Raw genomic sequence first — 21,605 nt, forward strand, 5'->3', positions numbered from 1 at the left:
AAGGGCCTGTACTGCGCTGTATTCTTCTATGTTCTATGTTCTAGATCGAGCTTTTCAGTATCTGAAAGAAAGACAAACTTTGACTTTATCGGCCAACGCCGGCTTGCATTGGAAGCTTGCCTTGAAATTACTTTGGTTGCATCGCGTTCAGCTGAACTAGTAACAATGCGAACCATTTTTACTGATCATGTTAGTAGTCTCTGTCTGTTCCCTAGTTGGGTTTTTTTTCCAACCTCCCTGAAACCAGCATCATGAAGTGGAATTTTAAAGCGACCTGAATAATGTGGTGAGATTTGTGGCGGAATCCCATGAGAAGTCAGTAAGGCCCCCCTCCCCCCACCTTGACGTTGGGAGCAGTTCCCTGCGGTGCTTATGCTCCTGTGGGCAGAAATGTGAGGTTTTCGCTCAGCAGTGGTGAGGTTCCGATGAAGAGGGACTGCATCTTGTAAAACACCTTGTTATTGGCACAGCTCAGCTCATTAACGTTCACTTTCCTATCTTTCCAAACCCGCCTGGATACAGAGAATCCACGACGTGAAAGTCTCTGTGGGCACTTGGCAATTTCAGCCACCAGTGTCTCAGGGCATTTTCATGGGCGCTGACCACGCACACGCATCCCCCATGTGCATGGGCATTAGCATCCAGTATGTGCCAGACTTTAAGGACCCTCGTCACACATCTCCCATCTGCTTGCATGACAATTCTGCACTTCAGTGCTGTACCTAGGGCTGCCACAGGAACTCTCTTTGCAATGCTCAGGGGCACGCTGCCAGCGCACGGACTGGGTCAGGCTGTACCACCGGACTGTGCATTCGCTACTATTGTTCTCACTCACTCAGAGCACACCTGGATGCTCTTATCATCCCTGCCTTGTCTTTTTGCACTCGGCAGCACTCAGCCAGAGATACGAGGTTCGCTGACCTTGCTGTTTAGCACTGACACGAGGGAAGGTGGCTTGTCTGCTGACCTTCATCTGAGAGATAGCCTTTGTTAAAGGGAGATAGCCTTTGGTAAAAGGAGTCTGGGCACAGTAGGCAAGGGCAGCTTCCACGTCAGTCAGCTGCTTGGGGAGGTCAAATTCAGGGGTACAGAGCTGAATGTCAAGGCAGCCAACTACCCCATCTTAACTCTTTCTGCCCTACTGGAGGCCGTTTTCCTCCTGGAATGAGAGAGAGGGGCATGTGTTAAGGGAGATGAAATTGGGTGGTACAGCTATTAATGTAGGTGGTGAGATGACCTGAATGGGAGAGTGGGCTGTGCAGACGGCACATGTTGTTTGATTTTTGTTGTTGCATGTACCAAGACACAATGAAAAGTGTTGTTTTGCGTGCTAACCAGGCAGATCATACCATACAAAGTGCAGAAAGGTAGCAGAGCAAAGTGCAGAATGCAGTGTGACAGCTGCAGAGAAGGTGGAGAAAGACAGACGAGAATTAACATTTGAGAGGTCTGTTCAAAAGTCTGGTAACAGCGGGGAAGAAGCTGTTCTTGAATCTGTTTGTACATGTTTTCAACCTTTCTACCTTCAGCCTGGTGAAAGAGAGTATGACAGGAGTGAGCGGTCTTTAATTATTTTGGCTGTGCCTGAGGCAGTGGGAAGTGTAGACGGTGTCTGTAGATGGAAGGCTGGTTTGCATGGGGGAGAGGAGACAGCAAGCGAGGGAAGATATTGCAGATATTAGTGTGAGTGGTAGAGCACATACCTCGGTGGGAGCCAGCGACAGAGCGTGAGTGTGCGATAGCGGAGAGAAGTTGGTGGTCCCTACCTTGGCGGATTGGAGAAGGTCATTGACTTCCTTCCTACGTTTCAGTGTATTCTTCCAGACAACTGATGCTGCGTTGATCCAGGGCAGGCCCGGCATGGTATGCCGTGGCATCCTCTGCTGATCAAGTGGGGAAGAACGTACCTTATGTGTACACCAGCCTGTTCTGGAAGAGCTCCAGGTTCTTGCCCACAAGACAGGGTGCCAAATTTCCCTTCTCTGCCTTATCCAGGACAAATATCAGAAATTGTGTTGGGCAGCTCGAGACTGACTGATTGTGCAATGGGCTTTTAACGCTGTCACCAGAGCTCCTGGGTTAATTCTGGGACACCTCAGCATTGTTTCGGGAGCAGGGCGCGTAAGATGGGGTTAGATGAGAGAGACTGCATTGGAGAAGGGGAGCAGTTGGTAGTTTAGTAAGGAAAAAACCATTAGAACCCGCAGTGAAAAATCCTCAAAAAAAAAACGCAACACAGCTGGCACTTAGCCAATTAATCACTGTATTCAGCTGCCTATCTTCAACTTGTAAACCAACTTTTGGGATCTGTTATCACTTATTTATGATCTGGTTTCCATTCTTATGAAAAATTGTAAAGTTTCATGAAGATTCGATTTTTGTGGTTCCACAGGTGTTATAAGGGGACACAGTTGGCTGCAATACAGCTGTAGGACCTATAGTGGGACATCTTTTGTTTTCTAAGCTCTTAGAAAACACACCTTTATGCCACAATTTTACGCCACTTAAAGAAGCTGCTGTACGTCTGCAAAGCACTTTGGGAAGCTTGGCTTAAGTGTGGCTCAATTGGCGACTGCAAATGCACTTCTGTATTTGATTTACACTGTTCGGTTGGATCACCTCCAACTCTCAACAGCAGGCCTAGCCTAAAATACCATTATTTTACCCTGAAACATTAACCATTTTTGACAGCAGCTCTCAGCTCTCTGTCAACTCATCAAAAACAGGAATGATAGGTGACAGGACTGCGTGATAAAAATGAAAATCATAAAAATCCAACTGATTCAGTGTTTGTTAGGAAAGGAAACCTCCTGATCTGACTCTGTCACTCTTGTCCCACATTAGCATGGTTGACTTTGAAGTGGCTGCCATCCTCCCTCACTGAGGGTAGAAAACGTACTCTGGCTGGGGGATTTCAGTGTCCACCACCAAGAGTGGCTCCACAGCAGTACTACTGATCAAGCTGGTTGGGTCCTAAAGAATGTAGCTGCTAAACTGGGTCTGTGGCAGGTGGTGAGGGAACCAACAAGAGGGGAAAGCATACTCGACCTCATCCTTACCAATCTGCCGAGGCTGCAGATGCATCTGTCCATGACAGCATCAATAACAGCACACAGTCCTTTTCCCGCTTTCACATTGAGAATAACCTCCATCGCCTTCAAACAGATCTAGCAACTCCAGTCTAGGCATCCATGCGGCGTTGTGGGCCATTGACAGCAGCAGCCCCCACTCAACCATTACCATCAAGCCAGGAGATCAACCCTGATTCAATGGAGAGTGCAGAAGGGCATGCCAGGAACAGCACCACGCCTTCCGAAAAATGATGCATTAATATGGTGAAACTACCTAACAGGACTACCAAACGGCATAAATGGCAAGTGATCCCACAACCAATGGATCAGACCTAAGCTCTGCCACATCCAATCATGAGTGGTGGTGGTCAATTAAACAACTCATTGGAGGAAGAGGCTCCACAAATATCCCCATCCTCATTGATGGAAGAGCCCAGCACATCAGTGCAAAAGATAAGGCTAAAGCATTCGCAGCAATCTTCAGCCAGAATTGTCGAGTGGATGATCCATCTCGGGATCCTCCAGTGGTCCCCAGCATCACAGATGCCAGTCTCCAGCCAATTTGATTCACCCCATATGATATCAAGAAATGGTTGAGGACTCTGCAAAGGCTACAGGCCGTGATGACAACATCTCGACAATAGTCCTGAAGACTTCTGCTCCAAAACTGGCCACTCCCGAGCCAAGCTGTTCCAGTACAGTTACAACACTGGCATCTACCTGACAATATGGAAAATTGCCCAAGGATGTCCTGTAGCAAATCCTAACCAGCCAATTGCCACTCCATCAGTTTACTCTCTATCGTCAGTAAAGTGATGGAAAGTGTCATCAATAATGCTGTCAAGCCGCACCTGCTCAGCAATAACCTGCTCAGTGATGCCCAGTTTGGGTCCTGCCAGGGCCACTCAGCTTCTGGCCTCTTTACAACCTTAGTCCAAACATGGACAAAAGAGCTGAATGCTTGAGGTGAGGTGAGAGTGACAGCTCTTGACACCAAGGCTGCATTTAACCTGAGTGTGGCATCAAGGAACCCAAGCAAAACTGGATCAATGGGTATTGGGGGAAAGCTCTCCCCTGGTTGGAGTCATACCTGGCAAATAGGAAGATGGTTAGGGTTGTTGGAGGTAAGCCATCTCAGCTCCAGGACGTTTCTACAGGGGTTCCTCAGGGTAATTAGATTAGATTAGATTACTTACAGTGTGGAAACAGGCCCTTCGGCCCAACAAGTCCACACCGACCCGCCAAAGCGTAACCCACCCATACCGCTACATTTACCCCTTTACCTAACACTACGGGCAATTTAGCATGGCCAATTCACCTGACTTGCACATCTTTGTGACTGTGGGAGGAAACCGGAGCCCCCGGAGGAAACCCACGCAGACACGGGGAGAACGTGCAAACTCCACACAGTCAGTCGCCTGAGTCGGGAATTGAACCCGGGTCTCTGGCGCTGCGAGGCAGCAGTGCTAACCACCGTGCCGCCCACAAAAGACCTAGGCACAACCTTCTTCAGCTGCTTCATCAATGACCTTCCCTCCATCATAAGGTCAGAAGTGGGGATGTGCGCTGATTGCACAAAATTCAGCACCATTCATGACTCCTCAGATGCTGAAGCAGTCCATGTTCAAATGTATCAAGATCTGGACAGTATCCAGGCTTGGGCTGACAAGTGGCAAGTAACATTCATGCCACACAAATGCCAGGCAATGATCATCTCCAATAAGAGACAATCTAACCACTAATGCCTGACATTCAATGGTGTTACAATGACTGAATACCCCACTGTTAACACCTTGAGGGTTACCATTGACCACAAACTCAACTGGGCGAAAATAAGGACTGCAGATGCTAGAGATCAGAGTCTAGATTGGAGTGGTGCTGGAAAAGCACAGCAGGTCAGGCAGCATCCAAGGAGCAGGAAAATCGACGTTTCAGGTTTTTGCGCAAAACAACGATTTTCCTGCTCGTCGGATGCTGCCTGACCTGCTTAACTTTTCCAGCACCACTCTAATCAAGACCAACAAACTCAACTGGACTTGCCATGTAAACACAGTGGCTACAAGATCCAGTCAGAGGCTAGGAATACTGTGCCAAGTGGCTCACCTCCTGACTCCCCAAGGCCTGTCCGCCATCTACAAGGCACAAGTCAGGAGTGAGACGGAATACTCCCCACTTGCCTGGATGGGTGCAGCTCCAACAACACTCAAAAAGCTTGATGTCATCCAGGACAAAGCAGCCCACTTGATTGGCACAACATCCACAAGCACCCAGTCACTCCACCACCACCACCACTCAGTAGCAGCAGTGTGTGTCTTCCAAACCCATGACCACTTTCATCTCGAAGGACAAGGGCATCAGATATATGGGAATACCACTCCCTGCAAGTTCCCCTCCAAGTTACTCACCATGCTGACTTGGAAATATGTCGCCGTACCTTCACTGTCGCTGAGTTTAACCCTAAAATTCCTTCCTTAAGGGTATTGTGGGTCCACCTACATGGACTGTAGCAGTTAAAGAAGGCAGCTCACCACCACCTTCTCAAGGGCAACTAGGGATGGGCAATAAACGCTGGTTCAGTTGCATAAGTGAATGAAAAGGATATGAAATAATTGTCCTGGCCATTGATGCCCTTAGAATGACTAAAGAAGTGAATGAATAGAAGCCGGTTCTGACAGACCTCACATTGGGAAATGCTTTGGCTGCATTACTCACTGGCACACAGCATGATGACACTGAATGCATAAGCATCGTTTCTGTACTCACCCGAGAGGTCTGAAATCTGTGGCGGTTCACATAGCCTGTCCTTTACAGAGTTGCCCGTCACGTTTGTGTGTGGCTGGGTGCTTTTCAGCAGCCTTTGTGAGTTCGCAAAGTTCGCACAATGCTCATTAACATTTTGGTCAGACAATGGGAGTCTGGAGAGGGATATGCTGGGCTGCTGATTGACTGTCACGCCTGCTTGTCACGAAAATATAGAAGTGCCATTGAAGTGCTGAAATTCGAGAAACAGACTTTTTTTTGTCTCAATTGAATTTGAATGTTTTTAAGGAAATGAACTGAAGACAGTGGTAATTCTCAAGTTACTCGGTACACTTTATTAGTGAAAGAATCATGACTGTCATCTTCTCAACTGATTTGAAGATGCCTGTAACTGGGGTGTACAAAGTTAAAAATCACACAACACCAGGTTATAGTCCAACAGGTTTAATTGGAAGCACTAGCTTTCGGAGCGCCGCTCCTTCATCAGGTGATAGTGGAGGGCCCAATTGTAAGACACAGAATTTATAGCAAAAATTTACAGTGTGATGTAAATGAATTTATACATTGAAAAATACCTTGATTGTCTGTTGAGTCTTTTATCTGTTCGAATACCATGATGGTTTCACTTCTTTCATGTGTAAATCACAAAACCTTTTTTAAAGTTGCATTCTCAGGTTAGTTGTAACAATTTGTGTTAGCTAGACAATATGTTGAAGGTGTTAGCCCCCTGTGATCTCTGTCTATTCCATGATGTTTAGATTGATTCTAATCTAAAATGTGAGATAACAGAGTTTTACACAAATTCATGCAGTTTTTGAGCAAAATATAATGTAACTCTGCAAATATGGGTCTTTGTCTGTGTCTGTCTGGGTGGGGGTTCTGAGTGTGAGAGAGAGTGCATATGTGTGTGTAGTGAGTGCAGAGTGTCTTAAGTCTGTGAGGGGGTGCATGTGTGAGTGTGGGAGTGTGTGTGTGTGTCTGGGGTGGGGGGTTGTGAGTGTCTGTGGGAGAGAGTGCATATGCGTGTGCGTGAGTGTAGAGTGGTCTAAGTCTCTGAGAGGATGCCTGTGTGAGTGTGGGAGTGTGTGTGTCTGTAAGGGTGTCAGTGAGTGTCTGTGTGTGTGTCTGACACACGCACAGACAGACAAAGACCCACATGCACACATATATTTCGTGGGGTGAATTTGTACTTGCAGATTTACAGTGTACTTTGCTCAAAAACTGCATGAATTTATGTAAAACTCTGTTATCTCACTTCTTAGATTAGAATCAATCTAAACATCATGGCATAGACAGAGAACACAGGGGGCTAACACCTTCAACATATTGTCTAGCTGTCACCCATTGTTACAGCTAACCCAAGAATGCAACTTTATAAAAAAAGGTTTTGTGATTTACACATGAATGAAGTGAAACTATCGTGGTATTCTAACAGATGAAAGGCTCAACAGACAATCAAGGTATTTTTCAATGTATAATTTCAGTTACATCACACTGCAAATTTTTGCTATAAATTCTGTGTTACGATCGAGCCTTCCACAATCACCTGACGAAGGCGCGTCGCTCCGAAAGCTAGTGTGCTTCCAATTAAACCTGTTGGACTATAACCTGGTGTTGTGTGATTTTTAATCTTCTAAACAGAATGATTCCATTGCGAAGAAGGTTCTTGTTTGAAGAAAAAGAACAGATGGTGGTGCATTTACACAGTCCTGAATATTTCTTTCCTTCATCATCTGTCACAAATCTTTTACCAATCCTCAAAGACTTTAGGTAAGCTAATGTGGTCTCTTAGAGAACCCCCCAGCCAGGTTCAATTGGCCGATTCTCCAGCCTTTGTGTTAAACCTGTCCTCAACTAACCTTCATGTGCAGAATTGCTGCAAACTGTCCCATGAAAAATGACAAAATTCTATCTTTCTAAATTTCTGTGCCAATTTTAAAGATAAACTCCTTGGGTTAAGAAGCTTTTAATTGATGTGTGATTTGATCAGTTCATTCCAGAACATACACATGCGCTAATTTACTGATTTTTAAAATTCTTCCACAGGGCATTGGCATAGGCTGGCATTTCCTGCCCATCTGATTGCCCTTGAACTGATTTAGACAGGATTTAAGAAGATTGTTTTTCATCCAGAGGATGGGGGTTGGGGTCAGGGCTACCTGGAATTCACTGCCTAAGAGGCAAGAACTGTTAAAACATTTAGAGTTAAAAATCACACAACACCCAGTTATAGTCCAACAGGTTTACTTGGAAGCACCAGCTTTCGGAGCGCTGCTCCTTCATCAGGTGATTGTGGAGCAGGACCGTAAGACACAGAATTTATGGTCCTGCTGCACACCCACCTGATGAAGGAGCAGCGCTTTGAAAGCTAGGAATTAACCTGTTGGACTATCACCAGGTGTTGTGTGAGTTTTAACCTTATACACCCCAGTCCAACACCAGCTCCTCCCAATCATAAAGAGTCATAAAGTCACAACACAGAGGCAGGTCCTTTAGCCCAAACTGGGTCCATGCTGACCAGAATGTCCGTCCACTCTAACTCTTTTTCCCTGCACTTGGCCCATAACCTTCTAAACCTTTCCTATCCATGTATTTGTCCAAGTGCGTATGCCTGAAACGTCGATTCTCCTGCTCCTCGGATGCTGCCTGGCCTGCTGTGCTTTTCCAGCACCACATTTTTCAACCCTGGTCTCCAGCATCTGCAGTCCTCACTTTCTCCTTGTTGATCTAGAGTTCCAGCTGATGGTCTGGGGACCTGGGTTCAAATCCTACCACAGCAGTTGGTGGAATTTGAGTTCGATGAAAATCTGGAATTAAGAGTCTGATGATGACCGTGAATCCATTGCAAGTTTACAGGGAAAAAGTCCAGCTGATTCACTAATCCTTTAGGGAAGGAAAATCCTTACTTGGGCTGGACTATATGTGACTCCAGACCTACTGCAATGTGGGTTGACTCTTAACTGCCCTGTGGGATGGGTAATAAATGCTGGCCTAGCCAATGATGCCCTCACCTGTGAATTTAAAAAAAACTTGTCTTCGTGACTGATAATTGGACAAACTGGTCTGTCGTTCCCTGCTGTCTCTGTCTCCTTTCTCAAAAAGTGGTAAAGCATTTGTTAACTTCCAATCTGCTGGGACCATTCCAGAATTTGAGGAATGCATCCACTTTATCTGCAACCACTTCTTTTAGAACATTCCGATATGGGCTGTATGATGCGGGGAATTTGCTGAATTTTAGTCCAGTTAATTTCCCCAAAACTTTTTCTTTATTAATATTATCTATTTCTAAGTCCTTCCCTCTCTTAGACCCATCCACTATTACTGGTAGATTTTTTTCCTTTCTACTGTGAAGGGCATTTCATAATTTCCTGATTACAACAACAACAATAACTCATTAGCACCTTTAAGGTTGTAAAAAGTACTCGAGGTACTTCACAGGAAACAAATGACAAGGAGCCAACACAGGAGATATTAGTTTAGATTTCTTAAAGCTTGCTTAGAAAGCTAGGTTTTAAGGTGTCCTAAAACAAGGTTAGAATGAGTTTATTGTCATGTGTATCAAGTTACAAAAGAATAGGAAGACAGTGAAAAGTGTACAATGTCGCCAACACATGGCGTCATCTGAGGTAGAAAGTACCTAGGTACAAAAAATAGAAAAAATAAAGAAAAAAGTCACAGTATATTACAGGTGGACATAGTATAAGTTTGGAAAATAAGAAATAAAGTGTAAAAGGTTGTCATTATGATGTTTCCACAAGGGCTTTTATATAGTTTGTCCAGATTCCAATCTTGGCTCCAGGCCACTGTGCCCTCACTGCTCCAGGCCGCTGTCCTCTCTGTGATTCAGGCCACTGTGCCCTCTCCGCTCCAGGCCGCTGTCCTCTCTGTGATTCAGGCCACTGTGACCTCTTCGCGCAAGGCCACTGTCTCCTCTCTGCTCCAGGCCACTGTCCCCTCTCTGCTCCAGGCCACTGTCCCCTCTCTACTCCAAGCCACTGTCCCCTCTCTACTCCAGGCCACTGTCCCCTCTCTGCTCCAGGCCACTGTCCCCTTTCTGCTCCAGGCCACTGTCTCCTCTCTGCTCCAGGCCACTGTCACCTCTTCGCTCCAGGCCACTGTCCCCTCTGTGCTCCAGGCCACTGTCCCCTATGTGCTCCAGGCCACTGTCCCCTCTCCGCTCCAGGCCACTGTCCCCTCTCTCCTCCAGGCCACTGTCACCTCTTCGCTCCAGGCCACTGTCCCCACTCTGCTCCAGGCCACTGTCCCCTCTCCGCTCCAGGCGACTGTCCCCTCTCTGCTCCAAGCCACTGTCCCCTCTCTGCTCCAGGCCACTGTCCCCTCTCTGCTCCCCACTGTCCCCTCTCCGCTCCACGCTCCTGTCCCCTCTTTGCTCCAGGCCACTGTCCACTCTGTGATCCAGGCCGCTGTCCCCTCTCTGCTCCAGGCCACTGTCTCTCTCCACTCCAGGCCACTGTCCCTCTCCGCTCCAGGCTACTGTCCCCTCTCCGCTCCAAGCCACTGTCCCCTCTCTGCTCCAGGCCACTGTCCCCTCTGTGCTCCAGACCACTGATACCTTTGTGCTCCAGGCCACTGTCCCCTCTCTGCTCCAGGCCACTGTCCCCTCTCTGCTCCTGGCCACTGTTCCCTCTCTGCCCCAAGCCACTGTCCCCTCTCTGCTCCAGGCCTACTGTCCCCTCTCCGCTCCAGGCCACTGTCCCCTCTCTGCTCCAGGCCACTGTCCCCTCTCTGCTCCAAGCCACTGTCCCCTCTCTGCTCCAGGCCTACTGTCCCCTCTGTGATCCAGGCCACTGTCACCTCTTCGCTCCAGGCAACTGTCCCCTCTCTGCCCCAGGCCGCTGTCCCCTCTCTGCTCCAGGCCACTGTCCCACTCCGCTCCAGGCCACTGTCTCCTCTCTGCTCCAGGCCACTGTCCCCTCTGTGATCCAGGCCACTGTCCCTCTCTGCTCCAGGCCCCTGTCCCCTCTGTGATCCAGGCCACTGTCCCTCTCTGCTCCAGGCCATTGTCCCCTCTGTGATCCAAGCCACTGTCCCCTCTCTGCTCCAGGCCACTGCTCCCTCTCCGCTCCAAGCCACTGTCCCTTCTCTGCTCCAGCCCACTGTCCCCTCTCTGCTCCAGGTCACTGTCCCCTCTGTGATCCAGGCCACTGTCTACTCTCCGCTCCAGGCCACTGTCCCCTCACTGCTCCAGGCCACTGTCCCCTCTCCGCTCCACGCTCCTGTCCCCTCTTCGCTCCAGGCCACTGTCCGCTCTGTGATCCAGGCCGCTGTCCCCCTCTCTGCTCCAGGCCTACTGTCCCCTCTCCGTTCCAAGCCACTGTCCCCTCTCTACTCCAGGCCACTGTCCCCTCTCTGCTCCAGGCCACTGTCCCCTCTCTATTCAAGGCCACTGACCCCTCTCCGCTCCAGGCCACTGTCCCCTCTCCGCTCAGGCCACTGTCCCATCTCTGCTCCAAGCCACTGTCTCCTCTCTGTTCCAGGCCACTGTCACCACTTCGCTCCAGGCCACTGTCACCTCTCTGCTCCAGACCACTGTCCCCTCTCCGCACCAGGCCACTGTCCCCTCTCTGCTCCAGGCTGCTGTCCCCTCTCTGCTCCACGCTCCTGTCCCCTCTTCGCTCCAGGCCACTGTCCCCTCTGTACTCTAGGCCACTGTCCCCTCACTGCTCCAAGCCACTGTCCCCTCTCTGCTCCAGGCCACTGTCGTATCTCCGCTCCAGGCCACTGTCCCCTCTCTGCTCCAAGCCACTGTCCCCTCTCTGCTCCAAGCCACTGTCCCCTCTGTGCTCCAGGCCACTGTCCCCTCTCCGCTCCAGACCACTGTCCCCTCTCTGCTCCAGACCACTGTCCCCTCTCTACTCCAGGCCACTGTCCCCTCTCTGCTCCAGGCCACTGTCCCCTCTCTGCTCCAGGCCACTGTCCCTCTCCGCTCCAGGCCACTGTCCCCTCTCCGCTCCAGGCCACTGTCCCTCTCTGCTCCAGGCCGCTGTCCCTCTCCGCTCCAGGCCACTGTCCCCTGTCTGCTCCAGGCCGCTGTCCCTCTCCGCTCCAGGCCACTGTCCTCTCTCTGCTCCAGGCCACTGTCCCCTCTGTGCTCCAGGCCACTGTCCCCTCTCCGCTCCAGGCCACAGTCCCCTCTCTGCTCCAGGCCTACTGTCCCCTCTCCGCTCCAGACCACTGTCCCCTCTCCGCTCCAGGCCACTGTCCCCTCTCTACTCCAGGCCACTGTCCCCTCTCTGCTTTAGGCCACTGTCCCCTCTCGGCTACAGGCCACAGTCCCCTCTCTGCTCCAGGCCTACTGTCCCCTCTCCGCTCCAGACCACTGTCCCCTCTGTGCTCCAGGCCTACTGTCCCCTCTCCGCACCAGGCCACTGTCCCCTCTCCGCTCCAGGCCACTGTCCCCTCTCCGCTCCAGCCCACTGTACCCTCTCTACTCCAGGCCACTGTCCCCTCTCTGCTTTAGGCCACTGTCCCCTCTCCACTCCAGGCCACTGTCCCCTCTCTGCTTTAGGCCACTGTCCCCTCTCTGCTCCAGGCCACTGTCCCCTCTCCGCTGTGGGCCACTAGCTGCTGTTTTTGCTTCACTGAAGAAGAGGAATAAGACGGAGACAAAAAGGGAGAGAACAAAGTAAAGGATTGGATGGAGCTGGTGAGTTCCGGCTGGGGCATCCTACTCCGACATCATCTTGGGTCCAAACGATGGAGGGGCAGAGTGGGAATTGCAAAACGTGGAGCTGAGGCATCCCAATAATTCAAAGGGAAGGCGATGGCCTCGTGGTATAATCACTGGACTATTAATTCAGACATCTAGGCAATGTTCCAGACATCCGAGACCAAATCCTGCCACAGCAGGTGGTGGAATTTGAATCCAATGAAAAATATGGAATTAAGAGCCTAATCATTACTGTGAATCTGTTGCCAATTGTTGGAGAAAACCTTTTGGTTCAACTAATGCCCTTTCGGGAACGAAACTGCCATCCTTACCTGGTCTGAGACAACAAAAACGCAGATGTTGGAATCCAAGGTCGACAAACAAGAGACTGGGAGAACACAGCAAGCCCGGCAGCATCAGGAGGTGGAGAAGTCAACATTTCGGTCATGACCCTTCTTCAGGACTGGGGGTGGGTTTAGGGGGAGCTGCAGGGTGGTGAAGGGATAGGTGAAGACAGGTGGAGGGTACGACCTGGTTGGTCAATGGTGGCTGGGAGGGGCAGGGGCTTGGAATGGAGTCAGGGGATGGGAAGGGTGGTCATTTGAAATTGGCGTCCTCTTTACCACCCTGCCCCCACCACCCCTTTATCTGAGCTCCCCTTACACCCACACCCATTCCTGAGGAAGGGTTACACCCCAAACGTCGACTTCTCCACCTCATGGTGCTGCCTGGCTTGCTGTGCTCTTCCAGCCTCCTGCCTATCATTACCAGGTCTTGCCTTTATGTGACTCTAGACCCAAAACACTATGGTTGACTCTAACTGTCCTCTGGGCAATAAAGTGCTGGCCTAGCCAGTGACAGCTTCATCCTGTGAATGAACTCAAAGACAAATTAAACTTGGAGATGTACCAGAGACCAGAATCAAATGAATGCAGAGGGTTGTTGTGTAGAGAAGATTATAAAGATATGGGGACAATAGGAGGCAAGGCTATGGGGGGATTTGAAAATGGATGACCATTTTAGAATTGAGATTTTAATTAATTCCAATTTACACAGAAAACACATTTGGGAGACTAGCCAGCAGCTTCAAGGAACAGTCTGGTCTGAATGAAACGAAGACACATTTGAGAGTTTCAGCAATAGATGAGCTGATACAAGATTAGAATTGGGTTTTATTGTCCCACATACTCAAGTACAGGGATACATGTGAGAAATTTACAAAGTCCATTTATGGGGACTTAGAAAAAAAAGGTTAAAAAGCATTACAGCCTGTCTAAAGCAGAGAAAGAGGAAAAAATATATAAAAGCAGATGGAGCAGATGAGTCTGCACTGGGCCTTCACCCTGAGGCTGGGAGTCCATGCTGGGCCCTCACCCCGAAGCTGGGCCCTCACCCTGAGGGCGGGGGCTCGCGCTGGGCCCTCACCCCGAAGCCGGGAGTCTGTGCTGGGCCCTCACCTCGAGGCTGAGCCCTCACCCTGAGGCTGGGGCCCACTCTGGGCCCTCACCCCGAGGCCCGGAGACCGTGCTGGGCCCTCACCCCGAGGCTGGACCCTCACCCTGAGGCTGGGGGTCCTCGCTGGGCCTTCACCCCAAGGCTGGGCCCTCACCCCGAGGCTGGGGGCCCACTCTGGGCCCTCACCCCGAGGCTGGGAGTCCGTGCTAGGCCCTCACCCCGAGGCTGGGCTCTCACACCGAGGCTGGGGGCCCACTCTGGGCCCTCACCCCGAGGCTGGGGGTCTGCGCTGGGCTCTCACCCCGAGGCCGGGGTTCTGTGCTGGCCCCCTCACCCCGAGGCCAGTGGTCCGCGCTGTGCTCTCACCCCGAGGCCGGGAGTCCATGCTGGGCCCTCACCCCGAGGCCGGGGGTCCGTCCTGACCTTCCCCTCACTGGGTGAGATTGGGTAACCTTACAGAAATGGAAAAAGACAGTCTCAACGTGGCACAAATTGAGGTCAGAATCTCATTCTGGAATCAACTATGACACTAAGGTTGTGAATAGACTGTTTAATCTCAGATTGTTGCCAGGGAGAGCGATGGCGTTTTAAAGCCAAGGAACAAAGTTTGCAGTGGAACCTAAAAACAATAGCATCAACCTTCCGAGTGAGTAACTGAAGGGGATGTCTGTTCACTCAATATTTGATGTCAAATAAGCAGCCTGTAAATTTAACATCAGTGGAGGAGTCTTGAGAGGTGATGGTGAGGTAGAGCTGGGTCACTGTGGCACATGCATGAACTAACACTGTGCTGTTAGATGTTGCCACTGAGAAGCTGTAAGCAGATGAGAAATCAGTGGAGGTCAAAGGGTTAGCGGAGGTAATGGCTTGGGAACAGGAAGAGAAGCCTTTGCAAGTGTTTTACTGACCATAAATAAAAAGATAAGGATGGAAAGCATAAGGGCGCAGCTTCACCTGGCTGGACGACAATAGGGAGGCATTGATGGGAATGCATGTAGTGTCACAGGCTGCAGACAGGCCCAGAGGTCAGGGTGGGGAGGATTGTGGATTGGGGTACGATTTATATTTGACATAGTCACATGATGGTTGCCTATGAAAATATCTCTTGGCCCCAGCACTAGCGGGACCCACACTTACTTTCACTGCTCCTGTCTGTCTAAGATACTTGCAGAAATGACAACCACTTGTTTCAATGTTTGTTGCTGGTTTTCCCTTTCTAATATCTCATTCGATCAAGTTGCTGCTTTTGAAAAGTGTTGCCAATTCTCAGGCCTTGCTAATCGCCTTGGCAGTGCGACAATCCCATCCTTTTAATTTAGCACTATCCTTAGCCTCTTAGTTAGTCCAAGATGGATCATTCTTCCTGCGGACTGCTCAATAGTATACATACTGAATGAGAATTATGAAATGCCTTTTCAAATGCCATTACTAACTTTGCAGTTAGATAGTGAGGTCGGAAATCTTTGTCCTAGTGCAATGCCAAACCCAGAGGTGAAAGGTCAGATCAGTAGCTCACTGCATTGAACTGTTCAAAATTTTCAGTGGAATATCTGGAAACAATAAAGTTGGGTAATCCATGAATCAATAAATAGGTGTTCCATCAAGTGTGAAATGTTGAGTGCCATTCATTGCTATTTGTAAGATTAAAAGTTTAAGAGAATTTATATCAAAATTTGACAGATAACAACGAAGATTCAATTTTTCTTTTGTTTTCTTCCAGATTCCAGAACCTTCTGTGGTCCAGGAAATCCTTTGTGGAAAGTATGAAGGTGTATGGCCATAGCTATATTTACATGCCTGCCTTTTCCATGAAGACAGGGACAGATCCTTCCTTCCGTACCTACTACACATTGTCTGACTTCAGTGCCAACCAAACCATACTCTTTGCCAATCCGGATTTTTTGCGCAATGTTGAGAAGTTCTGGAAGGGCAAGGGAATCCATGCCAAGCGCTTGTCCACCGGCCTGTTCCTTGTCAGTGTTGCCTTGGGCCTCTGTGAAGATGTGACCCTTTATGGATTTTGGCCATTTTCAATGGACCTGCAAGGGAGGATAATTAGCCACCACTACTATGACAATGTGATGCCTTTTTCAGGCTACCATGCCATGCCAGAGGAGTTCCTCCAACTCTGGCTCCTGCATAAAAGTGGCATATTAAAGATGCAGATTGGCAAATGTGATGAGAATACAAAACAGTGAATTGCAGAAGTATGGAGGGGCGTAACATACAGGTTTCTGATGTAGCCCTTGCAGGGTAAATCTATTGACTTGCACAGACATTTCGTTTTGATATCGACCCATATCATGTGAGAGAGACGGTGACTGAACACAAAACCAGAACATCTCTCTTCATTGCCATAGACTGCGAACGCATTTACTGAAATAAGTGACGGAGTGACCTAGATCCGTACTGACTTCTACTTCCAACACTTCACCTGCACTGTGCATGGAATATCTTGTTGAAAAGCGTGTGGACAGACTGGTAGAGTTGATGGACTGTGTCAATTTATACCAGTTGGTAGGCACATCCATTGTTAGTTAATGCGTAGACTGCCAGAGGCTTAGTTTTATAAAAGGTTGCTTGTAAATATTATCTTAGTTGTTGTTTAAAGATTCCCATGGAAGCAGCTGGTAACAAGATCTCTGTTGTCCTCGGATTTGTCTGTGAGTTATATTGGACCCAGACTAGTCGATCTGGTCAGCTCCATAAACAGATTCCTAGCATTTCCTTACTTTTTGATTCTTTTTGCAAGCCCCAGTGCAAAGCAATTAGCTTCATACATTTTTAAAACTGAGTGGGGTTTTCTTTCGGACCTGCATAAATAAGTCAATCTCAATCAGTTTTTTTTTTGCCTTAACTTCGTAGATACAGAATAGGCTTCCACCTCTTGTGTTTGTCTTATAACTTTGTTGCATCTTTCCGTGATCATTTACTTTCTATTCCTATGCTGTGGGTCAATGCAAAATGTCACTGAGGATATCTATTTCTCCCATTGCGAGAATATCATTGAACATATAAATATGGACAAAAAGTCCAATTGGAATCATTTATTACACAAAACTGACAGCAATTGAATGCAATCATTTATTGTATAGACTAGACAGCATGGGAGGTCTTTAGTTAGTTGCAACTCCTTGGGCTTGAAATTTTAAACAGAAGAATTTAGTTTTACATGTTCCTTCTGCAGGATGGGCAAGTCTTTAGTGCTGGCTTGGAAACTCATTGGATAGAAGTTTAGCCCAAGGGACTGCTGGTGAGTGTGATGCTGTGCTCCCCACAGCCATGGAACCAGGCCATGTTGGGAGTGAATCATACAAATTTACTTCTTGCTAACAGCAATGGTATGAGATTTTCAGAGAATTGCCTTTCAGGCCAAGATATTTCATATCGTTACTGTTGATTTGCGAGAGAAACCTGACTTTTCTGCTTTGCTGTTGTGAGAATTTTGCCTTTGCTTTCTGGTTGTGTATCTGGTTTAGAGAGACTTGGGGATGGAATGAGAAATGTCTGTTGTCAGTGTTGTTACAGTGTTTTTTCTAACTCAGGTTTAAAACTGTTTCCAATGCTGAATTTTCTCACGGCAACATTTTAATGTCAGATTGACATATTACTTGAAGCAAGTTCATGTCAAATCTTGGGAAAATAGAACTCCTGGAGACAGTTGATCTGCCTTCAGCTCGGAAATCTATTTGGGGTTCATTGTCACAGTTTTCAAGATAGAGTGTCATAACAGCCAACTCTGCAAATTTGGGACAATACTGACCCTGGCCCTGACAAATATGTCTGCCTGGATATTTTCCTGAAGCATGTGTCGAATATAGGAAACAGGTTTTGAATTTGCAAAATTTGTTAATGTTTTTTGTACGTTAGTAAGGAGAATCATATTACAACGCAAAAGAGGGTGAACTCAATCATCAGCAGGATCCCATTGCAACCTTCGCACTTAGATCGTTGCCATTGGTATTTACAATGCTGTGTTGCCAATCAAGGGGACTTTCAACCTGGATTGCAGTTGGAAGGGATTGTATGTTGTTGGACATTGAATTCAGATAGGCCCAAGTTTCATTCCAGTTGTTCATTTAAGAATGCTGTAGTTTCATCCCCATCCCCATACCCCAATTTGATATTGTTCAGCTGTGTTCAGCAAGTTGGAGTTTGATCATTGGTTAGAACCGAATGCTTCACTTACAAGGGCAAAGGTGAGTCCCACTCTATCAAAAGCAGCTTCCTGTATGCTCATTGCAAGGCAGAAATTGATGAATGGTTAGAAAGATGGATCTGACCCAGCCCAGACCTTCTTTGTCAGAGTGGGGAAAGCCTGTGAAAACAGAAAAATGAGAGCGTCGATGTTTAAATGTAAAAAGTACAGCAGTCAATTGTGACCAATGTGTTCAAGAAAGTGAAAGATCCGTCTGTGCGTGTTGCAAATCCAGCTGGGTGGATATATTAATCTTAACACAGATAGTAGGTATTAGGTGGGTATCTGTGAATGTATTGTCTATGAAATGCTGTAGCAAACTGTCATAGAATACCCTGTCAAAACTCCCCATATGTTTCTTAAAAGCATTAGAATAGATCTTGTAGAACCCTAGTGGAAGAATTGCATATCCTGTAAGGTTTTGCTGATTTACCTTTTAAAACAGGGCTGACTTTAACCTTTGTAACGTAGTCGAAAAGGTGGAAGAAATCCTTGAATCTCCATGTCTTCGCGTCCCGTTACTATTGTAGCTGCCTGTCAACATAGGAACTTCAACTCCCTCAGTGAGGCCCAAAGGATTCTGCTTGGGATCCCAGTATTATTAAGGTGCAAACCACCATTTCTGTGTGCTGATATTAGTTGTTTCTTGATCTTTTAAAAGGGGCAGTGTTGTGTGTGCTGTGTGCGCAGTATGTGTATAAGCCAAATGTGCAGCAAGGTTATGTTGCACTGTGAGAATATTTCAGCTAGCTGGCCTGTTCCTTTACCATGAACAGCAGATTTGATTTCACCTGATTTCATATTTGGCTACCTCAGGTATGTATCTGACTCCTGGCTGCCTTAATTATTCTCCCATCGGTTAATGAAAAAGGACACAAGTCTGTAAATGGATAGAAGACAAATTTGAATCAACTGATCTTTATCATTGTAATCCAGTTAATTTACATCATTTTTGCTCACAATCGATGAATCCTGTCCTTTTATTATGACACCCATTCCAGTAATATAAAGGCAACTGGCTCCTTTTTTACATTCAACAATGCTGTTGTAGTCTGGATCAACATTGTATAAGAGTGAATTGTGAGCTTTTTCATGGTCAATTAGATGAATCTTCTACTGGACTTGTAGTTTTTCTTGGTGCTATTAATGTAGCTTCAGATTAATAATTTTATTTTCATTTTCTTAAACATTTCATCAAAAATATGTACATCAAATGTAGTTATAGTTTTTGATATGTGCCCTCCTGTTTGAGTAGATTATGGCATACTTTAACAATTACCGGTTCAGTCAGTTCCACAACAGATATATAAGTCAATAGCAACTGATGTTTGCACACATATACATTAGCGACCTCCTTATCAAGGTGTTCATTATAGGACAATGGAGCTTTAGTCATTGTAACGTATTAGTTTTGTAAATCAGAAAAAAAACTATTGTACTTAGTTCATTTTGTGCAAACTGTTGCATACATTGAAATCAATTGTGTACCTGCAGACATATGAGATGGCTGTCCAGCTATTAAGCTCGTGATTTTTTTTTGTGAATGATGCAATCACTGTTTGATTGTTAGCATTTTAAGTGTAGCATGTGGAGAATAACAAGGTTACAGAATTGCATGAAGACATGATTAGTTAATAGCCTCCTCTCGTTCATTCTGTCTTCGTTTTTGTTTCTGAAGCCTTAAGCTCTTTGCAGCTTGAGTTGTTTATGATATTTCTGTCAGTATATACTTTTAAGAAGTATGTGCACTTGGAACTGAAACTGTTTCCACATGCAACTAAACAGAACACTCCACGGGGTGAAGTACAACTCCAGGGGCCTGAGCTGCTGTAGTGGATACAATTACATTTTTGAAGGGAGACAATGTATAAAATTGCATGCAAAATTCAAGGAAGGATAATGGCAAAGATTTTGTTTGCTGCAAAGTTTTATCGATGTTTGACTTTTGACATCTTACACAATGTCGCTGGTGTCAGAATAGATTCACACAAAACTTTTGGTTTTAATTGGAAGAATTTGTATTTCAAAGCCAGTGTCTATATTTTAATCGTATTCTTTTGTGAGCCCCAGGTTTATGACCATTCCTGACATACGTCCAGTAGTCCCACAGAAAGCAGTCAGATTTCCCAGCATTACATTTGAGTGTCTTCGTAACTCACTGAACGCAATGTTAATACCACAAGGGGAGATCTTTCTAAGTCTGAGCTATGAGCTGGGGAGTTACTGGGCGTAAGGAACTCATCCCATTTTCCGGTTTAATTACAGATAAAGAGAAGCCATTCCACTCACTTTGTTGATCCAGTCAATCCTACATTCCCTCATTTTGGCATTTATCTGGCTGATCACTGACCCCCAGGAGTTTTGCTTCCATTTTTTTCTTGGAGGGAGTTCCCTGAGGGAATATCTAAGTTTGTCTCTCACCAGTTCAGCTGATCTAACCTTCTCAATTTAACATAATATTCTGAATTTTCTTTATTATTGGAAATATTGAAATAGGAGTGGGTTATGCAAACCCTCGAGCTTGTTCTGTCTCATCTACAGTCTAAACTCCATTTATCCATCTTGATCCCATAACGTTTAATACCGTTCCCTAATGAAAATGTGCTGTGCTCAACTTGGAGACTTTCAGTTCCTTTGGGAAGAGAGTTACAGGTTTTTATGACTCTTTGGAGTTATTCTTGACATCTCCTGTGAATGGCGCAGCACAATTTTTAACACTGTGACCCCTAATTCTGGACTTGCCTTTAATTATGAAACATTTAGGATCAATTTCTTCTCCTTACTTTGTTGCTGGAGGAGCTAACTCATTTATTCCAAAGGGGTTAGATAGTCCATGATACAAAAGGGGAATTTGACTCTGAATGAGCCAAACGTATAATAAAGAACCCTGTTGCAAACTTATACTTTTTGCACTTATCAGGACAAATGCAAGAGTGCCAAATTTCAATTGCTCACAATTTATGCAACAGACTTTGGGGAGGTGATGGCTGAGCGGTATTATCGCTGGACTGTTAATCCAGAAACTCAGGTCATGTTTTCGGGACCTGGGTTTGAATCCCACCATGGTATATGGTGAAATTGAGGATCTAATGATGACCATGAATCCATTGTTGACTGTTGGAAAAAACCATCTGATTCATGAATGTCCTTCAGAGAAGGAAACTGCCATCCTTACCTGGTCTGGCCTACATGTGACTCCAGACCCACAACAATGTGATTGATTCTTAACTGCCCTCTGGACAATTAGGGATGGGCAATAAATACTGCCCAGCCAGCAATTCCCTCAACCAATGAATAAAGAAAAAAATTTGGCATTCAGGGTAAACTCAAGAATGCCAAATTTAAAATCTGATGTATAACTAGTTGTGATCAATTAAAGTTTGGCAGTCTTGCATTTGTCCTGATGAGTGCAAGATTAAAAGTTTCAGCAACATGTCTCTGAGCACGTTTT

The 21,605-nt window shown here is 46.8% G+C and overlaps 1 protein-coding gene across 1 annotated transcript in view; it reads left to right on the forward strand.

Annotated features, from left to right (window-relative positions):
* The window catches only part of st8sia1 (ST8 alpha-N-acetyl-neuraminide alpha-2,8-sialyltransferase 1), an 87,878-nt gene extending 66,678 nt beyond the window's left edge, over nucleotides 1-21,200 (forward strand). Inside the window, exon 5 of the mRNA XM_043713425.1 lies at nucleotides 15,677-21,200. Within this exon, the coding sequence (XP_043569360.1) occupies nucleotides 15,677-16,154 (478 nt within the window). The 3' untranslated portion in view covers nucleotides 16,155-21,200. The remainder of the gene's footprint in view (nucleotides 1-15,676) is intronic.
* The last annotated feature ends 405 nt before the right edge of the window (nucleotides 21,201-21,605 follow it).

The sequence above is a fragment of the Chiloscyllium plagiosum genome, chromosome 23, assembly GCF_004010195.1.
Source record: "Chiloscyllium plagiosum isolate BGI_BamShark_2017 chromosome 23, ASM401019v2, whole genome shotgun sequence".
Classification (NCBI taxonomy): domain Eukaryota; kingdom Metazoa; phylum Chordata; class Chondrichthyes; order Orectolobiformes; family Hemiscylliidae; genus Chiloscyllium; species Chiloscyllium plagiosum.